The sequence below is a fragment of the Mytilus trossulus genome, chromosome 10, assembly GCF_036588685.1.
Source record: "Mytilus trossulus isolate FHL-02 chromosome 10, PNRI_Mtr1.1.1.hap1, whole genome shotgun sequence".
Classification (NCBI taxonomy): domain Eukaryota; kingdom Metazoa; phylum Mollusca; class Bivalvia; order Mytilida; family Mytilidae; genus Mytilus; species Mytilus trossulus.
In genome coordinates this window covers 17,762,807-17,784,291 of record NC_086382.1, presented here as the reverse complement: position 1 = coordinate 17,784,291, position 21,485 = coordinate 17,762,807, and the positions used below count along the sequence as shown (strand labels likewise).

At 31.0% G+C, this 21,485-nt stretch overlaps 1 protein-coding gene across 6 annotated transcripts; it reads left to right on the top strand.

Moving 5' to 3' along the window:
* LOC134686969 (uncharacterized) lies at nt 1-21,078 on the top strand. Of its 6 annotated transcripts, XM_063546866.1 has the most exons (11): nt 70-108; nt 1,294-1,371; nt 4,624-4,745; nt 6,986-7,517; nt 9,971-10,279; nt 14,399-14,607; nt 15,232-15,722; nt 16,338-16,432; nt 17,859-18,030; nt 18,468-18,569; nt 18,978-21,078. In XM_063546866.1, exons 7-11 carry the CDS (start codon nt 15,371-15,373, stop codon nt 19,127-19,129), a joined length of 873 nt encoding a protein of 290 aa, XP_063402936.1. In that variant the 5' UTR covers nt 70-108; nt 1,294-1,371; nt 4,624-4,745; nt 6,986-7,517; nt 9,971-10,279; nt 14,399-14,607; nt 15,232-15,370; the 3' UTR covers nt 19,130-21,078. The 6 variants fall into 6 exon arrangements, with proteins under 6 accessions (XP_063402937.1, XP_063402933.1, XP_063402932.1 ...); XM_063546867.1 differs by lacking the exon at nt 1,294-1,371 and having other exon boundaries at nt 1-291; nt 15,232-15,410; XM_063546863.1 differs by lacking the exon at nt 1,294-1,371 and having other exon boundaries at nt 2-291; nt 6,986-7,226.
* The last annotated feature ends 407 nt before the right edge of the window (nt 21,079-21,485 follow it).

Genomic DNA, 21,485 nt, shown 5'->3' with positions numbered 1-21,485 from the left:
TTTCCCTCCCCCTTACTTATATTCCCCTGAATTTATAGGAGGACTAAACTGAGAACATGAACATTTATTGACAAATCTTGTGTACTGGGGGTAAGGGGTACTCTATGGGTAAATACAATGCATATCATCTGAAAGATAAACTTTTCATGAATTGAATGGTGTATGGTACAAAAAAATTGAGACTGAATTGACAGAAATAAGGGTTTTAAGCGGAGAGGTGAAAAAAGAAGTTAAAGGTCAACGTCTACCTGTCCTGAAATTTTCAGCCGAATTGGGTAACTGGTTTTTCAGGTATAATGCCCCTGAATTGATGATTTTAAAGAAATTTTGCAGTTTTTGGTTATTATCAGAGACATATAATACAATTATATGTCTCTGTTATTATCTTGAATATTGTTATAGATACAGATAAACTGTTTATAGCAAAATTTTCAAGCAAAGTAAGATCTACAAATAAGGCAGCAACCATTTGATTTTCTGGGGGGGGGGGGGGGGCTATGTTTTTTTTTGGAAAAAAAAGTTGGTTTCCAGGTTTTGGTGAAAAAAATAATTTGTTTTGGACCCTGAGAAAAAAAATTGTTTGTTTGTTTCACCCTCAGCTGCCACTATATGTAATGCTAAAATTGAAAGAAAAAAATTGTTTTCGGCTTGTCGGTAAAAAAATAGATTGTTCTAAACAGAAAAAAAACCATAGCCCCCCCAACAATTGCTTATATTAATCTGTCTCCTTGGTAAATTAAATACATTATACACAAATAAATCAAAACTGCATGCTCTGTTACATAATAAAAATATTGATATTGTCAGTGAGTTACATAATGAACTGAAAAGTAAAGAAAAATGCAACTGATAAGACGAAATGCTTACAGGTTAATTGTTATTAATAGTTATTAGTTTGTTAACCTTTTAGTTTTGATAATGAACCTTTGTACCATGAGAAATAAACTAATGTTTTCTTCATTCGAAATTGTATCTGAGCCATTTAATATATATTTGGTTGTATTGAACGATATTAATGGTTAAATGTTCACTTCACAGGTGTCATCTGACTTTGACATACTCCATTTTTAGGGTTAAGTGGTCCGGCAAAGTAAAATGTTTGTGTTTTGGTGTATTTCTCGGATACTATAAGCATTTAGTTAGATATATATTTGGGGTATGGAATGTTTGTATGGTGAAATTGTCTATCTTGCAATTATATTAATCTGACCTTGATTTTATATTCATGGTTCATTGGTCCATGTTATTTGATTCTTGTTTGGTATTTTGATTCTTGTTTGGTATTTTTTTCAGATACTATAAGGGAGCTTCCATTTGATTTTTATGTTAAATATCTCAGAATTGGTCTGTTTTTCAGATACGATGATAAAGGTATAGTTAAACTTTATTTATTGTACAAAATAATTGTAAGGCGCACAAATCATATAAGGTGTGTTTCTCAGATACATTTGGTTCTTCAATACAGCAAGAAAAAATCCCTCACCCAAATGCATGCTTCAGCTGGCCTATAATAAACAAAAATATGGACTAGTTCAGTGATAATGGACGTCATACTAAACTTAACAGTGGTTTCTCGTTTCTCGTTTTTTATATAGATTAAACCGTTGGTTTTCCCGTTTGAAAGGTTTTACACTAGTAATTTTGGGGACCCCTTATAGCTTTCTGTTCGTTGTGAGCCTAAGCTATGTGTTGAAGACCGTACCTTGACCTATAATGGTTTACTTTTAAAAATTGTGACTTATAGATGGAGAGTTGTCTCATTTGCACTCATACCACCTCTTCCTTTATCTATCCAAAGTATAAACTAAAATTAAAAATCCTACAAGACCTACAAAGACCAGAGGCTCCTGACCTTGGACAGGCACAAAAATGCGGCGGAGTTAAACATGTTTTGTGAGACCTCAACCCTCCATTTATACCTCTAGCCAATGCAGATTAAAAAACACACACACACAGCAATACTGACAGTAAAGAAGCCCGTGTCCGTTGTCAGAATAGGTAACAAATGAAACTTAACAAAATGACAATGATACATTAAAAGAAAAGGACTACTAGCAGTTACTGATATGCCAGCTCCACACCTCAATTAAACTGATTTAAAGATTATGTTTTAATCATATGAATATCAAGCACAACCCTCCCCGTTAGGGGTTTAGTATCATACCATCATAAAACTATATGAGAAGAATCTAACCCATATTTGTATGAGCTATGGTGTATATGTATATTCTGTAGTTGTCTATTTCGATCGATCGGGATCAATCGGGCCACAAGGTTTTGAATAAATGATACCCAAAAACGGACCATTGTCCGTACGGTGACCTATAATTGTTAATGTTTGTGTCATTTTGGTCTTTTGTGGATAGTTGTCTCATTGGCAATCATACCACATCTTCTTTTTTACATATTTGGAAAAAATGAATCATAATTGTTTCGATTGTTTTCAAAATATTTCACTGAGGAATTTCATTGACTATTCCTAAATTGTTTCGTAACATTTCAATTTCATAATGAGTACGAACAACATACTGTAAAATTTTATAATGAAATCGATCAAAACTAGATACTATAAGTGACCTCTTGTCCTCTTCTATTAATCAGAAAGAAACTATAACTTGACCTGAAACATTTGTATACAAAGCTTAAAAGTTTAAATCATAATAAGCATACTGTTCTATGTCGGGAGCTTGTTATTCAGTGATTGTCGTTTATTGGTGTGGTTCATATCTGTTTATCGTTTTGTTATAGTCATTTTGGGCCGTATAGTTTGCTGTTTGGTGTAAGCCAACGCTCCGTGATAAGGACCGTAATATAACCAATGATTGTTAACTTAAAGTCTTTTAATAAATTATGACTTGGGTGGAGAGCTGTCTCATTGGCACTCATATTGATTCTTCTGCTTTATATCTACCCAGTTTTATCTTTATTTGATCACAACTTCAGGGTGAATTTCTTAGACTGAACACACCGTCATATTTCAATAACGAACAGTACATCTTGGGTGAGAACCGTACATAATCATAAAACTAATCATGATCAAACATAGTCAACTTTAATAAAAAAAAAAAAAAAAAACAACAAAACAACGTGTACGTGTCAATCAAGAGTCAATCAACATTAACAAAATCTTGAGATTATTAGACATAAAGTATAATACATCAGTGCAAAAAGTACTTTTCTTATATTTGTTACAAGAAAACAGGTAAAACCATAGTATCAAAGTCTACATAAGTTCGAAAGTTTCCTCGCTCTTTTGCCAAGTCTGTTTCAAACCGTTCCAATAAACTCTGATATAAAGTGGAGGCTTCCAACGCATTTGCTGGTAAACCAAGTGTCAGACGAAATAAACGTAACTTCTTCAGTATTCCTGTCAGGAGTTGATACAAATGCAGTGATGAATATTTCCATGTATTCTAGCCCCATTTCAAAAGAAACCTTATGCATTTCTCTATTCTGTCACTTTAAAAAGGAGACATTGAAGACCCGTACTATGTGTAAGGTCAAAGGATTTCGTGCGCACGATATATTTAATTTGTGCGCACAATATATTTAAGTTGTGCGCATAATATATTTAAGTTGTGCGCACAATATATTTAAGTTGTGCGCACAATATATTTAAATTGTGCGCACAATATATTTAAGTTGTGCGCACAATATATTATTTTGTGCGCACAATATATATTTTTTTTCTTTGCATGTCCCTAGCGGGGCTCCGTAGTTTTATGTATTACCGACTTTAAATAAATCTTTTATGCTTTTATGCTTTATCAGTTTATGCTATGTACAATGTACAAATAAAGCAAAAAAGTATTTGTAAACCTGTTATTTGTACAATAGAGGGCTGATTGCAGGATAAATCAATTTAATAATATACATTGTACATGTTTTAATTATTTATTTGTCTCATTTATCATGTTCTCTTAATCAGATGATTCTTTCCTGTGGTATTATATTAATTGACAATCCTGAATTGCCTAATTTGGAAAAAAAATATATCTAAATGTACCATCTAGAAACTACAATACCAATCTTTTTGTTGAATTTGAGAAAATATGACAATATTGATTTATACCTTAGACATGCATGGTTGACTGCTGATAAATAATTGTGCTTGAGTGATTTATCTAAATCCAACCATTACATTAATTTAAAGAAGACTCATTGTCAATCTATTATCTAATGTATAGATTAGATAACTTATTTTTTAATATAATTAGATAAAATTGAGAATGGAAATGGGGAATGTGTCAAAGAGACAACAACCCGACCAAAGAAAAAAACAGCAGCAGAAGGTCACCAACAGGTCTTCAATGTAGCGAAAAATTCCAGCACAGATGTATATATGTTATAAAATTTGCTGGATGCACAATTTTAAATACAACATTACTGCTGAAGTTCTAATGTGTTAATAAATTGAAATTAATTAGAATGAATAATAGTATTATTAATACTATATTAATTTACATGTTTTTGTGTGCTACTAAATGTAGTAATGCATGCACTTTGTATTATTGAATACATGTATGTTAAAGTGAATGAATGATATAAAAAAAGAACTGATTGTTGAGATTAAACATACTAAATTAATGGTATGCATGTGAACAACTATCAATTGCATTACAGGTATTTGCAGAGTATGTAGAAGAAAATGGCTAGGACAAAAGGGCAATGATGAAAAATGTAATGATCTTATTTGTGGTCCACCATGTACAGATTTGGAGGAAGATGATTTTATAGAAAACACTGTATGTAGATTTTCAAATGAATATTTAAATGCAAGTTTTTACACAAAATTACAATATACATGTACATACATTTGCACATACATGCAAGATTAAGATCATACATGTAGCATGTCCATGTAAAAATATGATTTGCCAATGAGAAAAAAAATAATCATATGATAAAAAAACAAACTAATGAAAATACTAACTACTTTTAGGTCATCCTATGACCATAACATTGAGCAAAACCCATACATGTAGCTTTTAATTGGAAATTAACAGTGTATCTTTGTCTATATATAGGTATAAACCACAATATTTCTGGTATTGATTACTTGTAAATTATATCCAATAAGTACATGTATTATATATAGAGAATAATACATGGCAAAATCCGTATCATATGTCGTATCATCCCGAGACATCAATATCAGCCCGAGGGCCCTTAGGCCCGAGGGATGATATTGGTCGAGGGTGATACGGCATGTGATACGGATTTTGCCATGTATTATACGCTTTATCATATATTTCAACAGAAGAGTTTTATATTATATGAACTGTTTTCTGATCCATAGCACTGGGTTACCTTCAGTTCTGCTTTTGTCTTGTTTCAAAGCTTTAACATAACTGCTCAATTATTTATACGAAGCACCTAGGTTACCTTACAATCTGTTGTTTTGAAAATATTTTGTTAATTATTGTATTATTGAGTGTTTTGTATTTTTTATAGTTGCATTTAGTGTGCCAAAAAATTGTTGTAAAAACTTGATGTTCGTGACGTTACATACCAAATAATGACGTCATGAAAAAATTGACCTATTTTATTTTTTTATTTTTTTTAATATTTTTTTTTTTTTTTTTTTATTTAAATTTTTAATAAAAAAAATTTTTTAATAGAAAAAAAATTCTTCAGCAAAAAAAACCCCCCAAAAAACTGACTAAAGTTTAAAAAAAAAAAAAAAAAAAAGGTATGCGATACGGGTTTTACCATGCGATACGGGGTATGCGATACGGGTTTAGCCATGCGATACGGGGTATGCGATACAGGGTAGGTGATACAGACTGGAAAAAAGAACCTTTATTAGATATACAAAATAGCTGTATTTTGTACTAAATATATGATAAATATATTTATCATATATTTAGTACAAAATACAGCTATTTTGTATATCTAATAAAGGTTCGTTTTTCCAATCTGTATCACCTACCCTGTATCGCATACCCCCTTCGCATAGCTAAACCCGTATCGCATACCTTTTTTTTTTTTTTTTTTTTTTTTTTTACATGAAGTCAGTTTTTTGTCTTTTTTGGCTGAAGAAAAAATTTCCTCAAGATATGTCAATTTTTTTAATGACGTCATTGTTTAGTATGTAACGTCACGAATGTCAAATTTTCATATTGTATGTGACGTCACAAACATCAAGTTTTCACAACATATTTTTTGGCACACTAAATGCAACTATAAAAAATACAAAACACTCAAATAAATACAATAATATACAAAATATTTTTAAAACAACAGATTATAGGGTAACCCAGGTGCTTTGTATAAATAATTGAGCAGTTATTTTAGGCTTTGGAACAAGACAAAAGCAGAACTGAAGGTAACCCAGTGCTATGGATCAGAAAACAGTTCATAAAATATAATACTCTCCTGTTGAAATATATGATAAAGCGTATAATACATGGCAAAATCCGTATCACATGCCGTATCACCCTCGACAAATATCATCCCTCGGGCTTAAAGGCCCTTGGGCTGATATTGATGTCTCCGGATGATACGACATATGATACGGATTTTGCCATGTATTATTCTCTATATATCAACAGGGTGCAATGTCATAAATGTTATACAATACTTGGTAAAATTCATATGTCAAAGGGTCATAAATTTCATCTTCTGTTAATATAAGAACTCTGTAAAACCTGTGTTCTGATCTTTTTACCTACATGAAATACTATTAGTCATGTTAGTGATCCCAAGTTGCTTACATCTAAATATGATAGCATGAAACAGGGTAAAATATTAAACATAAAAAATGTAAAACATTTTGTTCTGGAATCATTAAGTAAAAGGAAATATATATATTTGATTTGAAATAAAATTTTTGAAGGTTATTTTACGTTATCTCCTTTACTTTTGAAATCTTTATACATGCATAAATCACATGTTTGTATTTAAATAACATTTGTGTCAGTTTGTTAGTCTCTACAGTGTTTTGAATATCATACTAAATCATACATGTCAGCTTTGTATTCAGGAACAGCTGAAATGGGATTCAGATGAAATGGATAAATTAAGTGTGAAATTAAAAGACATGGAGCATGTTGAAAGTCTACCAACCCTCACTGCCCTCAGCCAAACTAAATCTACATGTATAACTGAAGATTCAAGTCAAAACAGTCAGATTTCAGATTCATCCCTAGTACAAACTGATAAGCTGTCTAACTTGAACATATTTTTACAACAGTCAGGTGTTAGTCCTGTCAAACACATTCAAGGTTCAATCTTATCTAGTGATAGAACACAAAGGAGATATTTACAAAAAGCCAATGATTGCCTTGCAGTGGTAATTGAAGCAATTTGTCCTAAAGAAAAAGAGGCCTTTATGGAAAAATTTGTAGAGAGTCTTTGTAAAAGTACAGCAGTTGAAAATAACCAATCATCTAGATCATGTGCAGTGAATGCTTCAATACTAAAGGAAATCTATGACCGGGCAGAAACCTGGACTTTCAGAAGGCAGATTTTTATTAATTTTGGCTTTTGAAAACACTTACAGCCAAATTAGACAGGTTAAGTATACATAAAAATGATTACCGGTACATGTACATTCATATTAACATTCTACTGAGCATGAAGCTTAATTTATGTATAAGAATGTAGTCTTTGTAACATTCATCTTAACAATCTCCCATATATGTACATTTCTTTCTTCATATTACATGCATGCTTACAGTATGGTACATGGTACACAAATTTTATAGATATGGACCATAATTTGCTATTGGGCTCCGTTTCCTATAACTATAGAAAAGTGATAAAATGTGAATTACTGTAAGAAAAGTTGTAACTACATCTAAAGATGCAATTATTTTTATCAACATACAAGTGTATGCTACTCTTCCCTAGAAAAAAATATTTAAAATATACGAATTTCAAAGATTCTACCACCTTATTTTTGTGTCGTTTCTCGCGTTACTTTTTGCTTCCTAAGAGCATAACGCTGACTGATTTATAGATAATCTTCACCGGCAAATTCGTAACTTTTGCTTTCAAATAACAAAGAACATCGACCAATAAGAATAGTGAGAAGAAAATGCCGAGAACTATAAGTATTTATGTAACAGATGTAAGAACAGTGGTGTGATTTTTGTGTCCGATTTCGTAACACAATTTTTAGATGATGTAAAATCTGCTTTGTTGTAATAGAATTCTTAAAAACAATATGCAAATATGAACTCTCGCGAGATGTTCAAACAGGTAAATCCGAGATGATTTACATTTTTGTTTTGATCTTCGTAATAATTAAGTAAGAAAATTACGTTATCGTTATGCGTTACATTTCACACGAAACAGAAGTCCAGTTATCTATAAAAATTGTTATTGTCCTTAAGTTCTAATCATTTCCGGTCATACGTGAAACATGTGACTAACATGTGATAACGCCATTACGGCCGGATGTACGAAATACTAGGTCTTAACATTGATTTTGTTTCCAATGGGATGTTAGCAAACATAATCTGTAGACTTGTTTCGTCTTGTTTAAAAGAGGAAAATATAATTGTCAAAGAGATTGCGCCGATGGTCTGTTATTTTTTCTATGTGCATAATGTTACATACGATCCTGTGTGAAAATAAATGCCCAATGACTTGACAAAATCGATTTCCTATTTGACAGACGTTAGAACACACTTCGTTTCCCGATAATGACGTGAAGAGTCCTTGGAAAAATCAATTGAAATTACGTCTCTTATCATTGTACCAATGCTCGTTGGATTGATTTAACTTCAGCAGTAAATATTACTGGATATTTTAGGTGAATAAATATAATTTAATAAAAAATATTATTATTGTTAATATACTGTTACACTTGGAATGTACAAAGTTGGAATCTTTGTCACAGTTTTTAATTAATATTTTTTATTCATGTTCTGCAAACACTTATCAGAAACGCAATAAACTTGTCAAAGGAGAAGTAAACTTTTACCATGCATGACTTAAAAGGAAGTACTTTATTGATTTTAGCCCACTAAAGTAGGTTAAAATGTGGAAACCATGTAGATGGTGTACAGGTCACAAGTATCACATTGTGCCTATTTTAAAGATTTTAATTCCAAGTTAAAAAAAAATAATCTTTACTGGATTTAAAGAATGTTACATTGCCAATGATTTGGAATAAATTGTATACAACTGGAATATCAAAACCAAATATAAATACATTTTTTTGGCTTAAACATCAAGATACAACAATTCTGGTATCCTGTATCAATGAAGAAAATATGGAAAATTCTGAATAAATTGTACTAATTGTTTTCAAAACAAGCACATATTTAGGAGTTTTAGAATACTGTTACATTAAAGATGGATTTTAAGAAAAAGTATACTGTTCAGATTATTTTAAGCAGATTTTGCAATAAAATAAAACTAAAAAAATGCTTTCGGTTTCTTATGGTTTCCTGTCAGGTTTAAAAAAAAATTTAATATAACATTGAAAATAGATTTTAAATATTAACATGAAGCAAGTAACACTAGTAATGGTGTTTATTTATGCCTTTTGAATTATATTGTGCAAAATAAAGAAAATAAAGATTGGTTTCCTGTTTGGTTTCATGTCACGTAAACGGTGAATCAAAATGTATTATTTTTTTCTCGAAAAACTCAATTGTTCCATTCATACTATTCTAACACCAACACAACCCACAAAATAAAAGTTAAAATTTTAGAACTTATAAAAAAGGATACAAAAAGAAACCAAAGGCCGAATACAAAATTATGGTCCATATATAAGAACATTTGCCATGATGTGGTATGATTGCTTATTTAACAACTCTCAACCAGAGATTAAATGACATAGAAGTTAGCAACTACGTACAGGAATAGTACATTATTCAACAATGAGCAAAACCCATATAGTAAATCAAGCTATACAACACTGAGGCTAATAGTTTTGTTGTTTGAATTCTTTATAAATGTACTTTTATACATTAAAACTAAAGTTAATTCAAAGTTTTTTTAATTATTTCAGATGATACCTGGTTTAACCTCATACAGGTATTATGCAGCAAATAATCACATTTCCGAAATTTGGATATGGCCTGCCTATTTAAGAAATGAAACAGAATGAGATAAATAATTGACCCATGTCAATAAGAACCATTTCTTGACTTCATAACGTCATCACACATTATCAAAGACCGGCCATTCGGTGAAAGGAAACTGAAAATTTCTACTGGGGAGATTATTTGTACACCAAATGTGATCAGGGCTATTGCACCAACAAGTATCATCAGACAGTACAAGCAGTTGTGTGAAGATGAAGAAATCAGACCATTGGGTTGGTATATAAATAAGTACTGTTAAGATAACTGTGCATTTATTATTTCAATTGATGAACAATTACCTTAATGCATGTATGATGATTAATTAGATTAAAAATATTTATTTCAAAAAAGAAATATTAACTTTGATTGTTTGATTGCTTTCATATAATTTTTTATGTAAAGCACTATCAAAATCACAATGTTTTAATTCATAAATGTAATTTTTATTTATGTTCTTGAACAATGAAATAGAAACCACATGTACATTGTATTATTCCTAGTTTTTATAATTGCTTGTTATTCATAAGACAAAATTTTATTTATGAAAATAAGAAGATGTAGACTGATTGCCAATAATAAGAGACGTTAAAGTAAGCAACTATGTGTATATTTGTGTTACTGTATGGCTTTCAACAATGAAAACAAACCTCTTGTACTGATGTACATTTCTATCAACTGGAACAATATCCAGTTACCAACTTCCTGAGTTTCCATGTTTTAAATCACCCATGCAACTCATCTACAGCAGGAGTTTTCAAGTTCTTAACCATGATTCTTTTTTTAGCTCACCGAGCCTGAAGGGCCAAGTGAGCTTTTCTCATCACTTGGCGTCCGTTGTCTGTTGTCCCTCGTCTGTCGTCTGTCGTCCATCGTCTGGCTTTAACTTTTACAAAAACCTTCTCCTCTGAAACTACTGGGCCGAATTAACCCAAAGTTGGCCACAATCATCATTGATGTATCTAGTTTGAACTTTGTGTTTTTTTACCCGGCCAACCAACCAAGATGGCCGCCATGGCTAAAAATAGAACATAGGGGTAAAATGCAGATTTTGGCTTATAACTAAAAAACCAAAGCATTTAGAGCAAATCTTATAGGGGGTTAATTTGTTTATCAGGTCAAAATCTATCTGCCCTGAAATTTTCAGATGAATCAGACAAACCATTGATGGATTGCTGCCCCTAAATTGGTAATTTTATGGAAATTTTACTGTTTTTGGTTATTATCTTGAATATTATTATAGATGGAGATAAACTGTAAACAGCAATAATGTTCAGCAAAGTAAGATTTACAAATAAGTCAACATGACCAAAATGGTCTGTTGACCCCTTTAGGAGTTATTGCCCTTTATAGTCAATTTTTAACCATTTTCCGTAAATCTTAGTTAACTTTTACAAAAATCTTCTCCTCTGAAACTACTGGGCCAAATTTTACCAATTATAGCCAGAATCATTATTAGGCTATCTAGTTTAAAAATTGTGGTTTGTGACCGGGCAAACCAACCAAGATGGCAGCTACGGCTAAAAAAAGAACATAGGGATAAAATGCAGTTTTTGGCTTATAACTCAAAAACCAAAGCATTTAGAGCAAATCTTATAGGGGGTTAAATTGTTTATCAGGTCAAAATCTATCTGCCCTGAAATTTTCAGATGAATCAGACAAACCATTGATGGATTGCTGCCCCTAAATTGGTAATTTTATGGAAATTTTACTGTTTTTGGTTATTATCTTGAATATTATTATAGATGGAGATAAACTGTAAACAGCAATAATGTTCAGCAAAGTAAGATTTACAAATAAGTCAACATGACCAAAATGGTCTGTTGACCCCTTTAGGAGTTATTGCCCTTTATAGTCAATTTTTAACCATTTTCCGTAAATCTTAGTTAACTTTTACAAAAATCTTCTCCTCTGAAACTACTGGGCCAAATTTTACCAATTATAGCCAGAATCATTATTAGGCTATCTAGTTTAAAAATTGTGGTTTGTGACCGGGCAAACCAACCAAGATGGCAGCTACGGCTAAAAAAAGAACATAGGGATAAAATGCAGTTTTTGGCTTATAACTCAAAAACCAAAGCATTTAGAGCAAATCTGACACGAGTAAAATTGTTAATCAGGTCAAGATCTATCTGCCCTGAAATTTTCAGATGAATCGGACAACCCATTGTTGGGTTGCTGCCCCTAAATTGGTAATTTTAAGGAAATTTTACTGTTTTTGGTTATTATCTTGAAAATTATTATAGATAGAGATAAACTGGAAATAGCAATAATGTTCAGCAAAGTAAGATTTACAAATAAGTCAACATGACAAAAATGGTCTGTTGACCCCTTTAGGAGTTATTGCCCTTTATAGTCAATTTTTAACCATTTTCCGTAAATCTTAGTTAACTTTTACAAAAATCTTCTCCTCTGAAACTACTGGGCCAAATTTTACCAAACATAGCCAGAATCATTATTAGGCTATCTAGTTTTAAAAATTGTGTTTTGTGACCGGGCAAACCAACCAAGATGACTGCTACGGCTAAAAATAGAACATAGGGGTAAAATGCAGTTTTTGTCTTATAACTCAAAAATCAAAGCATTTATAGCAAATCTGACAAGGGGTAAAATTTTTCATCTGGTCAAGATCTATCTGCCCTGAAATTTTTAGATGAATCGGACAACTCGTTGTTAGGTTGCTGCCCCTAAATTGGTAATTTTAAGGAAATTTTGCTGTTTTTGGTTATTATCTTGAATATAATTATACATAGATGCCAACTTTTACGATTTTTGCGTAGTTTTTCCGATTTTACTTTAAAAACTAAGCTATTACGGTCAAAGTTGAATAGTTACGGATTACCAATCATCGCCGTTCAATTTTGTAAAATGCGGATTTTTATCAGTTGTTGAAAACTAACTGACTTCCAAAGAGGCAAACGTGCATTTATGAATTAAGGTGGCACTGTATTTCCTGGGCCATAAGGGATAATGATAGCCTTTTTAGAATTTTCACCACTTTCTAACACTGCAAAAAATTCTACATTCACAGTTAACTAAAGTACTTTCATTTTACCTTTCAGAAATGAATTTGAATATGTATCATGACCGTTTACTTTTTTTGCTTTTTTTAAAATCCTAAGGCCACTAGTACATTTAGGTCTTTTATGGTGCAGTGAATGCGAAATTTAAAAAAAATTCTCAAAAATTCATTTTCATCTGTATGTAAAATTATTTCATATTTTTCTACACCTGATTAATCACTCAGTTTGGGAAAGTATGTTCAGTTGATACTGTATTTTTTGTCCAATCACACTGTTTAGATACATTTACCTAAGTAGGGTACACAAAAGAGCAACCTAAATTCTGGAAAGCAAATACTACCGTGCCACCTTAAGTAGCTTTCCCCCTTTCTCTTCTTCTCCTTGACAAAACCAAAATGTACGAGTCGAGAATATCTGAACAATTAATTAATGGAATACATACAACAGACAACATAATAAACAAATTTTAGTGCACATCACCTTGCAACAACTCGTCAGTAGATTTTATTGGTAAATGCACGTTTATGAATGATTACTGAAAACTTTTCAAAAATACGGAAAATTTGATAGTTTGTTACTGATTGTGTCAAAAGGGGGTTGGCATCTATGTAGATAGAGATAAACTGTAAACAGCAATAATGTACAGCAATTTAAGACTCAAAAATAAGTCAAAATGACCAAAATGGTCAATTGATCCCCTAAGAAGTTATTGTCCTATATAATCAATTTTTAACAATTTTCATAAAATTTGTAAATTTTTACCAACATTTTCCACTGAAACTACACGGACAAGTTCATTATAGATAGAGATAATTGTAAGCAGCAAGAATGTTCAGTAAAGTAAGATGTACAAACACATCACAATCACCTAAACACAATTTTGTCATGAACTGTCTGCTTCCTTTGTTTAATTCACATATACCAAGGTGAGCAACACAGGCTCTTTAGAGCCTCTAGTTTTTATTTTACCAGATTTATCCTGTTTGCTTTGAAATTAAGAGAAATTATTTTATATTACAAAGTTGGTTCGAACACATTTAGAGTTGGTATATGCTGCTTCTCTGCTAAACATGTGGCATTAAGGAGTAAGAACAAAGACTGGTCAGCTCAGAGTCAGAAGAAAATGTATGAGTCAGGTGACCAGTTTTCTTGCAGACTGTTACCCTGTGAAGTAGCATGTTAAAAATCTGGCATCAACGTGTAGGTGGGTCTTATACAAAGCAGAGTTCTTATTCTTAATTCATTAACATGATAAACATATAATATTATTTAATGACTAATCAAACAACATGTTCAAATTTCTAAATAATAATGTAGAATTGTTTATTTCAGGCACAAGCACAATGTATAAGATTCTGGAAGAATGTGCTGCTTCTGTAAGACATAGTGTGGAAGGTTTGGACTATTATGTGGCTGAAGGTGGAAGAGCGTTAAGAGATATTGAAGAAGTTTTGGAAGGATTTGAATGTGAAGATGAGGATATCAAAAAGATGAAGGCTGATCTTCTTGAAGTTAAAAGATACTTAAAGTCTGATTATAAGGTATTTTATACTTAACTGATAAATCTCACCTTTAAAAACATTGCATATGACCATAATCTCTGAACCCCGGCAAAAATAATGGATATTTTTGACATTGTTGTTTCTGATCCTTTTTTTACGCCCAGAAAAAATGAATAGACATTTATTATGGTTACCATCTGAATTTTACAGTTAGAACTGACAATGTCTTTATTCACCTATTACTTAATGCACAATTTTTGACAGGAACAAAACCAAACTATCAAATAATCTAGCATTTTGTAGGATCAATGTTTATTTGAGATAGTTGTAGAGATTTATTAGAATCAAAGTTTATTTGAAATGGTTATATTAATATTTCAAGACTACTACTAGTTAATGAATTTAGATCAACTTAAAATTGTAGCCTTTTTCACCTATTAATTAATTCCTAAAATTTGACTGCAATAAATCAAAAGAATGAAGCTGGCTACAGTGTCCTTCCAAGTAACAGTTTTGTTTTCAATAAACATGTTTTTCGATATTCGTAACATAAAGTGTAAGATCAAAAATTATTATTTTTCTTACATTTTTAAGATAATGTGAGTACATGTATTTGTTACTGCTTTATTTGAAATATAATCACCTTTATTTTCATTAACACAGATTGAAAAAGCAGTTGATGACATTAGGGAGTGGAAAGGACACATATTACGCTCAAGAAATCAGGAAGAGGCAAGGAGGCATACTCTGGAAATCTTTGAAGAAAAAAAAATGTTAACCTAAAATAACCATAGACTGGGCAATGAAGTTCTTGCCTCGCAAATTCAGAGAAGGGCAAACAGGTTGGTTTGCAAAACGAGGCATAAATTGGCATATCAGTGTTTCACTGATGAAAGGACCATCTGACACATATCAGTCTTTCACTCATGTACATTTGTTCTCTTCAACTGTTGCTGAAGATTCATCGGTCACATCTTCTATCATTTCTGATGTTGTCCAAGATTTAATTCAAATGAACCAAGGTCTTCCAAATGTACATTTGTTTTCTGACGATGCAGGCTGCTACAAAAGTACCAATACCATAGCTGCCTTACACCAAACATTGAAAGGGACAATCAAAACCTATAATTTTTGTGAAGCACAAGATGGGAAAGGTAACATTCATTCTGTTTTCATGATTATTAGCTGTGAAATTGTTATGACAGACTCAATAACCCTTGATGTAATGGAAAATTTGCCTGAATTAAACACCATGAAAGCAAAAGTATTTCACACAATCTTGATAAATAAGAAAAGACAGCTGCCAATTCAAGATGATGATTAGATGTAAAAAAGAAAATGTGGTATGATTGCAACTGAGGCAAATCTCCACAAGAAACCTTTAAACACCAATTACTAACTATAGGTCACCGTTTGGCCTTCAACAAAAGAGCAAAGTCTACACAGCATAGTCAACAAGCCTATAAAAGGCCTTGAAATGACAATCTAAAACAATTCAAACAAGAAAACTATTGGCCAAATTTATGAAGAGAATGTTTTATATGTAAAAATTGGGAGATTTTGTACAATTGTCAATGAGACAACTTTCTGATTAATATCTCTGTATGGCCATTAAGAATAAGCAAAATTCCATATTATAAAGTAAGCTATGACATGCATTGAAATAGAATAATGACAATATTAACAAATATGAATGGGTTCATGTTGCAAGTCATTGTCAGTCCTGAAATTACCGATTACCCAGGATGTTTTTACTTTTTTTCCGGTAGGACCTTGTGATCGTAGAGCATCACATTTAAAGTCGATCATTAAGAGATATGTGAATGAAGGAAATGATGTAGTAACAGCAGAACAGATGAAAAGGGTGTGTATTGCATAGTTTGTGGTCAAATATAATATTACAATATAAGGGTTTACAATTCTAATTAATTTCTTTTTTTAATTTTTAAAATGATCATTGCTTAATGTAATATATCCTAACAAAAAAAGGCATAGATGTCATTCAGTTTTACATTCTCATTACATAAATGTAGACATTGGCAAATTGATTTGCATTCAATGATTTGGGCATCATAAATCCATCGAGAAATTATTTGGTGCTTATAAATTTTGTGACAGACCATTTAGCACAAGCAGATTTTTTATTTAAAGTATTTTTATTGTTCATTATTCCTGAGTTATGGTTCTTGGTAATGTAAAAATAAGAAATTTGAGTTATCTTTTTAATTTTTTGAGTAGGTTTCAACAAAATCATTAACAAATTGAAATATATTGCATTAGCAAAGTGCTTTCACCAAATTATATCTCTAATGCTGACATCTTGGTTGGGCAAGTTTAAATTTGACATTTGAAGAAATCCACCTACTGTGGATTCATTTATTTTTCGTGGATAGAAAAAAAAAGACATTTCGTGGTAAACGTAAATTCGTGGATCGCTGATTAAAAAAAATTAAAAAATTCAGATACGTAATTCGTGAATTTCTGTTTGATTTAGGATGTCATAAAACCTTGGTTTGATCAATAATAAAACAAAAAAGACGAAATTCATTAAAAAAGTTTGAATTGTCAAAATCCTCGTTTGGTCATTTTAGGTTAAAGTGTTCATTTAAAACTTCAATTATAATGGAGAACAGAGACAACTAATTACTTTTTGTTTTACAATTTATAAATATTTGTCGGAATTTTATGATGCATTAAAATATCCTTGATTGATATATGATTGAAAGATTATTTCCCTAATCACAGTATAATAAACCGTCAAATAAGTAAAAGGTGTGAAAATAAATGTTCCTGTCATAAACAATATTACCTACGGGCAATATCCCCGTACTTAATCCTATTGATTTTTATTCACCAGTAATCCAAACTATGACACGGTAATTAACAAATTGCAGTTATTTACCATGAACAGTTTTAATTCATTATTGATTTAATCAAATACTTGTATCTTCTTTCAATAAAAACATGTGTTGTGTTGCAATGAGTATCGCCAGGCAACACTATACGGAAACTGCATAACATAACCGGAAATAAACATCCGATTCCAAAAAAAAAATTCGGGATTATTCTTCGTGGAATTCTTAAATTCGTGGTTTGCTGTGACCCACGAAAACCACGAAAATTGGTATACCACAAATAAAAATGAATCCACAGTATTGTATATATTTTGGTATAAGTCATAAATCTTAAAAAAGTTTTAGATATATGTGGATTATCCTATTTCCTAGAAGGACATTATTTTTTAGTAGTTGAATCAATATGGGTTGATATCTATATTTGTTTGATTTCAGGCTATTGATTTGAAAAAGAACTTCAACTATAGAGTTAAAGTGGTAACTCCTGTAATTGACCTAGATCCTGTTCAAAATATCATTAAATCAATACCAGGAATATCACAGTTGCATAATTTCAAATTTGAGGATTCGTGTTTGAGAGTGTGGAAAGCATATGGAATAGGAGCAGGTAAAATATATCAAATGATAATCCAAAATTAATTATATTAGAGGATTGGAGTCGCTCACAGAAGTGTTTTTTTTTTATATATAAAAGAAGTACCTCAAATACTCCTAATTAAATAAATTCTGAAACAGCCTTCTAGAAAAACAATAACTCCATCTCTAAAATCCCACATCAGGAATCATCAATAATTACATAAATTTAATAATGTCTGATTAGAAATTATTTAGTTCTTGTAGGTGAAAAAAAAGTATAGAAAAGTATGGAAAAAGAGTCTTTACGATAGGAATATAAAACACGTTTGTGACATTATTGTGTGTCCTCACTTGTTTTTATAATGTCGAAATTTATGATAAAATTATCAGAAAAGATTTTAAATTGTGGTTTTAAATATAGAAATTTATACGACCATATGTATGTACTTTGTTTAACCTTTATTTCAGGAAAATTAATTCCATGGACAGATATCTGTCAAGATATGAATGTTTCCCAGTTGAAAACAGTTCAAAATTGGTTGGAGAAATCTTGCAATGTATTTTCTGCAGGTAGGATAATGTGTACATAAAAATTGTAATAAAAAAACCTGTTATTACAGAAATATAATGTTAGTGCTTTACTATACAGTATGTTTATGTCATTGTTAAAGGATATATGGTGGCCCTATAGATGCTTTCATCATCATACTTTGGTCTGTAGTGAAAATTTTGTCTCAGTGGAATTCAAATCACATGTTTGGATTTTTATATTAAATTAATTATGTTAATTAATTTACTTAATGCATTTTTCCAAAATAAAACCTGCAATGGGGTGCATAAATAAATCATATCATACATTGTATAACAGAGGTTGTCATAGATTGTCTTGGCAGCAGTTGCCTACGTTAATATGAAGCTCTTAAATTTTTCTCTGCAATCAACTTCTCTAAAATTTGGAATTTCATAATTGCTTTTCAGATGATATGACAGAGGAAGAAGAAGTGGAAGAGTGCGAGCCACCAGCAAAGAAAGCAAAATCTGAAGGAAATATTTACAGTTGTCCTATAGAAGGTTGTGACAGGTTGTTCAACAATAATAGTGGTCTAGAACAATCTCTTAGGAAATTGTAACTATCAGTTGAAAAAGCAGTCATTGATGAACAGATCAAAATCAGAGTGAAGTGTTCAATTGGATAAACTGTTAATATTTCATGTTCTACTACTTCTGAAACAGCAAATGCAGCAAAAATTGGTTGGGCTCTAAAAATGAAGAAAAAGAAAACGATTTTTAATGTTGAACAAAAACAGTTCATGCAAGACCAGTTTGATATAGGCAAACACACTGGCAGGAAGGTTGATCCTTTTGAGGCAGCTAAGTTAATGGTGGTGGAAGTAAAAAATGGAGAGAGAAGATTTAAGAAATCTGAATATCTAACTGGCTCCCAGATTTCTGTTTATTTCTCTAGGCTGTCTCAAAAGGATAGAAAAATGTGTAAAGAGGACATTATAGTTTCTCAAAATGAAGATGACAAATATAACTTGAAAATGTGTGTAATTTAAAAAATGGATTCCTTGTAAATGCATGTTATTAGTCCCCTTCTGTTGAAGTGCAAGACAACTTTAGTTTTGCACTCGGTCCATCTGTCTGTCTGTCTATCTGTCAGTCTGGCACATCAGTTTTCCACACTTTTTTCTTTATGATTGAAGATATTGATTTGATATTTGGTATATTGTTTTATCATGACAAGTTACAGATCAAATTTGAATTTTGTTCCGGTTTAACGATTTTCAGCGGAGTTATGGTCCTTGAACTTCAGTCAAATAATCAGTTTTCGCCTTTTTATGTTATGTGTGAGGATAATGATTTGATATTAGGTATGTTGTTTTCTCATTACTGATCAAATTCAAATTTTGTTCTGGTCTGATCAACTGATGGTTTTGTTCAGAGTTGTGATTCTTGAACTTAAAAAAAATAATTTAAATAATCAGTTTTCCACTCATGCTTAAAAATATAAACCTTATATTTGATATGCAGTTTATACCATGACAAATTAGAGATCAAGTTTTATTTTTGTTTCATTACAAAGAATTTAATTCGGTAGGGGACTATGTACTGCCATGCAATTCACACAGAATGCTTGTTGATTTAATCAGATTGTAAATTTTAATGCGAAATTAATTTTTTAGTCATTTTGTTAAAACCTAATCAAAATTAGGTTTAATTTTTTGCACATGATTGAATGTTAGGTATTATATACAGTGAAGAAATTGTTTATTAGGCAATACATGTAATTTAATTTTGGATGTAAGGCGTCTTCTGATTGGCTGACCTTATTTTGTTATGAACTCATAGACATAATTTAGTAATTTGACCATGACATCATCAATGTTTTTTCATGGTTTTCTACGGTTTAAAATGGAATTTAGAATTAAATTATAAGAAATAACTGTAATATTTTTTCTGTCTATTCAAAATAACATTAAAAATGTGGTGCACACTGTTAAATAACCCGCTATGCGCTTGATTCAGTGTGCACCCAATTTTTTATGTTATTTCTTCATAGACAGAAAAAATATTACAGTTATTCCTTAAATATTTTAATTCCTTCATGGAAGTTTTTAACAATGCTATTTTACAAACTTTAAATTAAATGCCTTAATCTTTTGAAGAAATTTTACTTAGTATATGTATTTTCATGCTTTCCTTGGCCCACTTGAAAAGTCAAAAGTCAGAATCATATGAATAATGTATAAGATAGCGAATTTTTGGTTACACATTTTAGACAAATATCAAATGTTTGGTCACTTTGACCTACAACAACAACAACAACAACAATTTTTATTTGTCAATCAAGACGCCCCGAGGAGCAGTACAATTAGTTTAAATTAAAGTGTACAAATAATTGTGTTGATTTTTTTCATTGAAATTACAATACATGACAATAAAATTAAAACAACATTATATAAGTAATATGTTGTCAAATTTTTTAAAGTAAATACAAGTCAGGAAATTTTAAATATATCTGACTTTTACATTGTTAGCTTTATGTGCAAAAAAATAAAATCATATACTCTTCTAACTTATATGGTTGTTTTCACTAATGAAACTCTTATAAGAGTTTGATAATAATGGTAAGGAGAGTCCATTTTTCAAGATGGGGACTTGTTGAATACCTGAAATATATGATATGGGGTTTAAGGTATTTCAGTTTGACTATCAATAACAAAATGTTCCAGAGTTGTTCCATGGTGTAAGGTAGTGGCTTGATTATAAACGCAAAATATTTAAAAAAAAATCTTATCATGTGAACCCAACATTTTTTTATTTGATATTTTATGGGGGCATACCTGTTAGCCCTGATCTCACCAACACTCTACAGAATCTGCCAATAATGATGAAAATTAATTTAGCAAACCACATGGTGATGAAAACCAGTTAAAGTATATCTACTAGAGATAAGGTTATCACTTGACCCAAATAACTTAG

Excerpts from the sequence above, each read along its gene's own strand:
- LOC134686969 (XM_063546863.1), top strand. The coding sequence starts at position 15,371 with ATGAAGTTCTTGCCTCGCAAATTCAGAGAAGGGCAAACAGGTTGGTTT. Across the intron at positions 16,433-17,858 it reads CAGCAGAACAGATGAAAAGG|GCTATTGATTTGAAAAAGAA; the intron begins GTGTGTATTGCA and ends GTTTGATTTCAG. Across the intron at positions 18,570-18,977 it reads TTGCAATGTATTTTCTGCAG|ATGATATGACAGAGGAAGAA; the intron begins GTAGGATAATGT and ends ATTGCTTTTCAG.